This window comes from Nannobrachium achirus (genome assembly GCF_963921795.1).
Source record: "Nannobrachium achirus genome assembly, chromosome: 24".
Classification (NCBI taxonomy): Eukaryota; Metazoa; Chordata; class Actinopteri; order Myctophiformes; family Myctophidae; genus Nannobrachium; species Nannobrachium achirus.
Genome location: NC_137831.1, coordinates 4,834,484 through 4,843,177, shown reverse-complemented (window position 1 = coordinate 4,843,177; position 8,694 = coordinate 4,834,484). Strand labels below are relative to the sequence as shown.

Sequence of the window (8,694 nt, the reverse complement as noted above, 5' to 3'; positions counted from 1 at the left end):
GAAAATAAATGCTTTCATCAAGTCACAAATGATCAACAATTACGTGTGTACATGGCATGCACTGCAGTGGACACAGAGAAAGTTATGCCACAGCACGTTGTGTGTGAGACACCCGACACCACCGTTTGCATCGCTGCAGTCTGGAGCTCTCCTCTGCCCCTCTCCTCTCCTTTCTTCAATGTATTAGCTGGTTAGCTACTTGGCTATTTCTCCTGCTGTTTCCAAGCTTCAGTTGAAAGTAACATTTAAGAAACTTATGACAACAGCGGACAGCCAAAGACTAATGTAATATTTATCTGTCAGTAACGTAGAGGAGCTGGCTTTTATGCGAGCTGCTCCTCTCTCTCTCGTTGCACTGTTGACTGTTCTGGTACGCTGGGAAGACACGCTGTCTAAACAAGCTATTTAGCTGCTAGCCACGCCTCTGCTGATCTACAAGCCCACAGCCTGTCGATGATGCAATGTAATTAGGGCTTGTAGCTTAGCTTTTTTTTCTCAGCCTGTTATAGCATCTGAATTTGCGCACATAATGTGCTTATTATTTTACAACTATACATTTTATTAAAAAAAACAAAAAAAAACTATACATTTTATATATTATATAACATATTCGACTATTTTCAAAACATTATAAAAATGAATGAATGAAATTCAAATGGAATTTTAGAGGCAAACTGACAGCTCTAGTTCTGATTAACGTAGAACATTAGTTCTATGCCAATGAGACAAATTGAACACCTGTGTTGGTCCTCAATATGGCCGGTTTAGGACTGCAAATGCAACCCATGAATATCTGCTATTCTTTTATAGTTAAAGCCTAAAATAATGGTTAGTGGTTCAAATCCAAAGTGACACGTATATTTGCGTTCAGGTCTAAATGGGTTGGGACTAATAAACGATGGGTTTAGGATCGGTGGGGGATGGGGGTGGAGTGAGTCGGGTTCGGGTTCGGGGCGAGGGGAGCCATTGGGGGGGGGAAGCTAGGACTCCCGGGGTTGGCGCTGGGGAGACGGGGGCGTGTCTGTAGCTCCCGAGGCCCCTCCTCCCACCAGGCCCAGCCCCTCCCCCTCCTCCTCAGCCTGCTCCAGTTCGCTCTGGTCCAGCAGCTCAAAGTCCTCGTCCTCCGCCAGCGTCGTCGCTTCCGCCTCGTCCACGGCGGCGGGCGTTACGGCGGCAGTCGGCACGGCGGCGGCGGCCGGCGCAGCCTCATCGGTTGTCGTCTCCGGCGGGGGGCCGGCGGGGTCCGCCGTCGTCTCTGTGGGAAGGTCCGGAGAGGGGGCCGTTTCGCCGGCGGTACGGCTGTGATCGGCGGCGGCGGTCGTCGTCTCCGAGGCGCCGGGCGACGTCTCCTCAGGGACGTCCGGAGTGGAGGAGGACGTCATGGTCGTCATCGTCTCGGTGGGGAGGGTCTGCTCCAGAGGGGAGAGGGTCTCGACGGCGGGGGACTGTCCCGCTACGGAGGGGGACGTCGTCTCGGTGGGGGTGAGCCCAGGGTCCAGGGGCGTCAACTGGGTATGGCAGGGGTATGCAGGTGCCATACCCTGGGGCCAGAGGGGGGGGAAATAAAAGTTACTTTTAAATACAAATCCATGAATGTCTCTTTGTCTATCTGTGCTGGTTATTATGTTGTTAAATTACAGTAAAATAACTACAAATGCAAAATGTTACAAAATGGTCACTTTAACAAGGTATTATAATGATATTCTCCACACTTGTATTCTCCCCATCTTGACAGAATGGTATATTCCCAGGTTCCGCAGGTCAGCTGCACAGGTGCAATGCATTATTGTTAATTGTGGCACGTTTACTAACATGCCAAGTTTAGCTGCACTTGAACAACCGTTCCAGGCTGCCATATCCAGCCCAAGAAACCATAGAAACCTGGGGAAAAAAAATGGCCAAAACTTTTTTTTTTTTTTTTCAGACATTGTGAAAATAGCAGATCTACATGCTCACAACGCCTCGCAGCGCGAGGCGTTGTGAACATGTAGATCTGCTATTTTCACTGGGGCAGTCATTTCGGAAGCCACTACTTTAGACCACAGCTGAAATTACTTTTTTTTTTTTATGTGATAAAGCCACAAAAGCATGTCATAAATATCAGGCTACATTTCACTTAAACGCCAGAGCTTAACTCTGCATGTAAATAAGACTTTTTTTTTATTAATGTGAGAGATCGGGACATAATTCTGTTGGTCCTCCCAAATTTAGAACTTGAATATCTCAAAAGTAGTATTTCAGCATGGCATCATTCTATAAGCCATATCTTCAAAACTGTTGGGTCAATCTCCACAACCAATATATCATTTTGTAGCTATGATTCCCAGCTTTCAAATGAAATGAAAAAATGAAAATAAAATTCAATGACTAGCCGTCAGCCGCGCTGGGACACATAACCGTGTTATACACAATGTAATGCCTCTTATCCATGAGGACTCCCATCTTTGCCATACCCTAGCTTCTGCTGAAGTGACGTCACTGAGCCGGTCCGGGGTGGAGGACGTCTCCGTCGGGTGGAGGTGGTGGTGGTCCAGGGAGGACAGGGTCTGGGTGGGCAGGAGGAAGGGTTCCAGGGACCCCCCATCCTCCTCATCCTCCTGGTCCTCCTGGTCCTCCTCAGAGCGCAGCAGGGCAGACAGAGTGTTCTGCACCACGGTGGAGATGGCCGTGGACACGATCTCCTCACTCAGGGCCTCCAGAGGGGAGCGATGGGGCTGGGGAGGGGCGGGACAGGCTGCTACTCCTGGGGGGTAGGGGGCGAAAACACAACATCATAATATACGATCGTATCACGATTCTTTTTCATGTTGGGTTTTATGGTTATTTTTCAATTTACTTAACAGTACGACCAGCTACAAGGTAACACAAACTAAAAGAAAAAGGAGTAACAGACCATTTAGACCAGCGGTCCTCATAGGGGCCTTTTTCACCGGCAAAGAAACGGTTCTGGTACTTTCTCCCACCTAGGGATGTCCCGATACCACTTTTTTGCTGACCGAGTACAAGTACGAGTACTTCATTTTGAGTACTTGCCGATACCGAGTACCGATACGAGTACAATTAATAATACAAAAAAAATATATATATTTTTTTTAAATCAGATGTTCCTCACTTTCTGGCTGTATATAACACGTTAAATTGCATTGCTTTCCCAGAACATGGCACAACTGCCACACATTTCACTTTTTTTTTCAGGTTTAGCCCATGGAAATTCCTGTACTGTGCATGATCTTCTAGATCTGCTATGCTCAAACATTTTGTATTTTTACTTTTGATACTTTAAGAGAGAGAGAGAAAGGTGAAGTGGCGGAACACACAGGGTACTCGGGTGCTTTGTGAGCAGTATCGGACGAGTACCGATACCGCAAAATAGGCCGGTATCGGGGCGAGTACCGATACCACGAGTACCGATACCGCATCCCGAGTCCCACCTATGGGATGAACCAGAGGTGAGCTTTTCCACCGAGAACCGGAGTTGGTTCCGAGTTGGTTCTGAACGGGAACCACAGAATCCTTGGTTCCTCTGGTTCAATCATGGTTCAATCTGGTTCAATCATGGTTCAATCTGGTGGAGACACAAGCCGGTTCACAAGAACGAACCAAGGTTCCAAGAAAGTTGAACCGGCACTGGTTCTGGAACCAAGGTTCTTTTGGTGGAAAAGGCCCCAAAGTGGGGTCCAGGGACTCTCTGGGTTCCTTTTGGGAGGTCTAAATTGACCCTTACAAGTAGGTAACTCTGACAGTATACAAATGAAACCAAATGGACCCCCATTTGGTTTCATTTGTATACTGTCAGAGTTAAGGCCGGGGAAACCTTGACATATGACATTTTGAGAACAACTGATTTAGACCAAAATGCAGGTTTAAATTGAATTCTGCAATGAATCTGCTAAACACTTTTTTCTATAAGGTAGACCCTCCAGAAAAATGCATAATCAGCCAAACGGCACAGATTATGCAGGGGTCTGTTTTCAAAAAGGCTGCATAATCGCATATTTCCGCCCGCATATTTCAGAACTATCCGCATAAAATCACATAAACCCTGCATTATTTCGCATGATTAACAACTTTTCATTGCATATTTTGCCAACTTTTTGCACAATTTCGCATGTCCCATATTTCGCAACTTTTCACATATTCCACAACTTTCGCAATTTCACCACACAAAATCACATAAAAATCGGCATATTTAATCTGCAAAATCAATGATTTTAGTTCGCATAATCAATGATTTTTGCCGGCGTTTTTCTGGAGGGTCTGATAAGGCTCCCTCATTGTATCACGATATATACTGTAGGATATCTCCCCCTCCCCTACCTGCTCCTCCTCTCCCCTCCTCCTCCTCCTCCCCTGGCTCCTCCTCCTCCTCTTCGGCCACGCCCCCCAGGAGGAGCCCCACTGAGGAGGTGGCGGGGGCGGGCCCCCCCTCCTCCCCCCCGGGCGGGCGTGAGTGTCCGTTGAAGTGCGTGTTGACAAAGTGCAGCGGGGAGGCCAGGTGCTGGAGGAGGAGGCTGGCGGAGCTCAGGGGCTCCCCGTCCGAGGGCTGCCCCGCCTGGGCTGTGTCTACTTGGGGGCCCGGGGGACCCTGGGGGGCCGGGGGGGCCTGGGGGCCCGGGGGGGCCTGGGGAACTGGGGGGGCCTGGGGGCCCTGGGAGCCTCGCAGGGGGAAGTGGAACAGGCTGTGGTCGATGGAGGGGAACTCCTCCACGGAGGGGAACTCGGGCAGGTCCCTCAGGAAGGACTCGTCCGGGTCGCTGTGGTGACTCTGCTGGTCCAGATCTGAAGGGAAATTAAAAAAAAAAAAAAAAACGTTTTATGATTTCACAGACCCCCAGTTTGTTGGATCTTTCAGAAAAACGCCAATCCACACTGAAGCGCTCTGCGCTAACTTAACGCAGAAGGTGTATGTGCGGACATGGCTCAAAATAACATTGTTTACATAGTTTTTTTTTTACTTCAACATTCTTTCGCAATGAGGTAAGCCGCTGCGCCATGTATCACAAACAAAAGAATAGGAGGCTGCAATTTTTTGTCTTTAGAGGGAAAGATGTAGACAAGACTGTCTAACAAAACAAAAATAAAAAATCGAACCTCTGTTCGAAGTGGAGCTGTGTGTGTGTGTGTGTGTGTGTGTTGCAGTTGAAAACAGCGCCCCTCCCTTAACATGTGTGGCCATAAAAGGTACTACACCACATTCTTGAGGCTACATACAGACCCACCCACACACCCACCCACACACAAACATACCTACACACACGGCCACGTATAGGGTAGCTTGTGTTCCACACAGCTCCAAAAAAGCGTGTGTTCAAAACACTTTTTTGATTGAATAGTGTGTTCAACACACTATTCAGCACTGTTTATTTTAATATGTCATAATTTCTTGTTATGGTGATGCCTTGTTTTGTATTGTGGACTCTTCTGTCAAGTACTTTGTGACTTAAAAAGCGCTATAAGGCTCTAATGCAGCCGTTTCCAGTTCCTGAAAATCTTCGCTTTTATGTCTCTCCCCATCTCTCTCTCCCCGTTTACAGTCCATTCTCCACTGTACACCATCAACTAGAACAGGGGTGGGCATCTCTAAAGATTGACAGGGCCACTATATTTCCACACTCACTCCAGATAGTCCAGGCGTTTCGGGCAGTATTTTGATGGAATCGTGCACTTTATGAAAGAAGCATGGAATTTGGCAGAGTTAGAACATGCCATATGGAACATTTTTGGCTATAGGGGCATCGCAGATTTGTCTTGGGAAACTTGTGGGAGCCAATCAAAGTTGGGCTCTCATAGACTTTACTATAGAGTAAAATAATACAAAAAATAAATATGCTTTAAGTAGCATGTGAGGGGTCAAACTAGGTGTTTTTCGGGATTCTGAATCCAATGCAAACATTTGTTTTGCAGGAAAAACATTCCTTGAGCTAAAAACTGACCCCATAATTTGGCAGTAAAACCATGATTTAGTGATGAGTCATCACTTTTCACAGTATTGTGGCGGACGTTTCTTGGAAAGGAATGTTTTTCGTGCAAAAAAAATGCTTGCATTGGATTCAGAATCACGAAAAATACCTAGTTTGACCCCTCACATGCTACTTAAAGCATATTTATTTTTTGTATTATTTTACTCTATAGTAAAGTCTATGAGAGCCCAACTTTGATTGGCTCCCACAAGTTTCCCAAGACAAATCTGTGATGCCTCTATAGCCAATAATTGCGACCGTAAGGTCGCAGTTTAGTATGAAAACCTCCACCGGCCGTCCGTCCGTCCGTCCGTCCGTCACACACGTCACACCTTTGCCCTGCTCAATGTATACGTGTAACGCCTGATACTGAGGTGATGTGTCACTGTGACATCACAGATACTGAGGTGATGTGTCACTGTGACATCACAGGTGAGATCGCAGTGATGTCAGATACTCAGAGCAGGGATCTCCATATTTAGGCATAAACAGGTGACATCACAGTGATGTCAGATACTCAGAGCAGGTATCTCCATATATGGGCATAAAATGGATTCTGTTAGGGATCTCCATACTGTATATGGGCATAAAAGGGATTAGTGATGTCAGATACTCAGAGCAGGGATCTCCATATATGGGCATAAAAGGGATTAGTGATGTCAGATACTCAGAGCAGGGATCTCCATATATGGGCATAAAAGGGATTCAGATGGAGATTCAACTTCAATGAGTAACAATGGCAAACTGTCAACTGCCCGTATGTCTTGATAATTGGTAAAACAAACTTTTGGCCTATTTGTGGCTTATCATCACATCCAACCATCTTAAGATACTCAGCTAGTGGGGAATGCTCTCTTCCCTGGTGAGAATTGCCCCTTTATATAGGGCTTGTTTGTGTATTGTATGACATCACGCCACATCATCAGCTGTGGACTCTGTGATGTCATCGTATCTCCATATATGGCCATCTCCGTATATGGAGATATAAGTCGTCCATGCCCAGGTATGGGCTGGTGAGGTCAGACTTTGTGTGATGGGTAGGTTATCTCCATATATGGAGATTCAACATTCCAGGTGTAACTATGGCTGCCCGTATGACGTGAGAGGTGGAGGCTGTGATATTTGTGGAGATAAGCGACCAACGGTCGCTTATCTCCCGATTAGGGAGTCTTACTGGTGTTCCATATGGCATGTTCTAACTGTGTGCCAAATTTCATGCTTCTTTCATAAAGTGCACGATTTTTGCCTGAAACGCTCGGACTAAGAGGGCCACAATGCATAATGCTGTCGGGTAGAAGCCTCTCATCTCGGTATCTTAACTTTTTTCGTAATTAAAGTCTTCGTCATTCTATGTCACACAAAAGTAAAAAATTGTAAAAATCGACGATCTACAAGCTCAAAACGCGTTAATTGGAATCATGAAAAGTACATTTTGTATTTGATTTCAAATGCATATAGTTATACTTGTTAACTTTATGAACTTAAATTCAAATACATTGGCCATAGATATAGACACCAAGTAATTACAGCATGTCATGAATGCATTTATGGAATTGTAACAGCAGAAATTAATAATTAGTATTCCAATATTAACCTGCGGGGCCGCATTAAGTGAAGGTGGGGGCCGCCAGTTGCCCATGTATGGCTTACAGGTAGAAATGCCCCCAAAGAGTTATTTTGTGAGTGACAGTGTGGTAGCTTACCTTCAGACAGGTCGGTCAGTTGAGGAGTGGTAGCTTACCTTCAGACAGGTCGGTCAGTTGAGGAGTGGTAGCTTACCTTCACACAGGTCGGTCAGTTGAGGAGTGGTAGCTTACCTTCACACAGGTCGGTCAGTTGAGGAGTGGTAGCTTACCTTCACACAGGTCGGTCAGTTGGGGAGTGGTAGCTTACCTTCAGACAGGTCGGTCATTTGGGGAGTGGTCGCCCTGGAGACAGAGAAGCCTCCGCTCTCCAAGATGGACGCCTCCTCGTCAGACAGCTCAGAGTCTGTGATGGCCATGGCCAGAGCCGTGGTCTTCACATCCACCTGGACAAAATAGATTAGATTAGATTAGATAGATTAGATAGATAGATAGATAGATAGATAGATAGATAGATAGATAGATAGATAATAGTCTGTGATGGCCATGGCCAGAGCCGTGGTCTTCACGTCCACCTGAACCAGGACCACATGACAAACATTTTATATTGTGATTATCGTGGCAAAAGAAATCACGATTTACAATATTATCGCGATAATCAAAATCCATTGTCCTGGGGCGGAACATTTGCCAAAAAATAGCAGATCTACAAGTTCACAACATGTAAGCTTGTAGATCTGCCAGATGTAAATGGCAGATGTGTAGAGGCAGATGTACAAGCTCATGTTTCAGTCATTGTCGTTTCAGTTGACTGTTTTACACTCAGCGTTTACATTATTAGTTTACTAGCGGATTATTGATGTAATTTCAAGGTGTTCCTGGATGTGTGCTTCTCAGACTATTTCATCTCCAGAACCACCACACTGTAGGTACATGTGTAAGCACTGTGTGGTTCATAGCTCTTCTGCTACACTGCACCACTTCAGTCCAATATCATTACAGACCACCGTGTCCCTGCAGTCACATGCTGGGACCCCCTCTAATCCCATCTCACACACTCTCTCACGCACACGCACACGCACACGCACACACACACACACACACACACACACACACACACACACACACACACACACACACACACACACACC

The 8,694-nt window shown here is 46.2% G+C and overlaps 1 protein-coding gene across 2 annotated transcripts in view; it reads right to left on the bottom strand.

Moving 5' to 3' along the window:
• Positions 1–977: 977 nt before the first annotated feature.
• Positions 978–8,694, bottom strand: part of retreg2 (reticulophagy regulator family member 2) — a 30,106-nt gene continuing 22,389 nt past the window's right edge. The window contains exons 8-11 of one of the 2 annotated variants that reach the window (XM_080720897.1): positions 7,854–7,989; positions 4,318–4,779; positions 2,454–2,743; positions 978–1,541 (exon numbers count right to left, since the gene is read on the bottom strand). In XM_080720897.1, coding sequence (XP_080577023.1) covers positions 981–1,541; positions 2,454–2,743; positions 4,318–4,779; positions 7,854–7,989 — 1,449 coding nt within the window. In that variant the 3' untranslated portion in view covers positions 978–980. The remainder of the gene's footprint in view (positions 1,542–2,453; positions 2,744–4,317; positions 4,780–7,853; positions 7,990–8,694) is intronic. The other variant, XM_080720898.1, reaches the window with a different exon arrangement.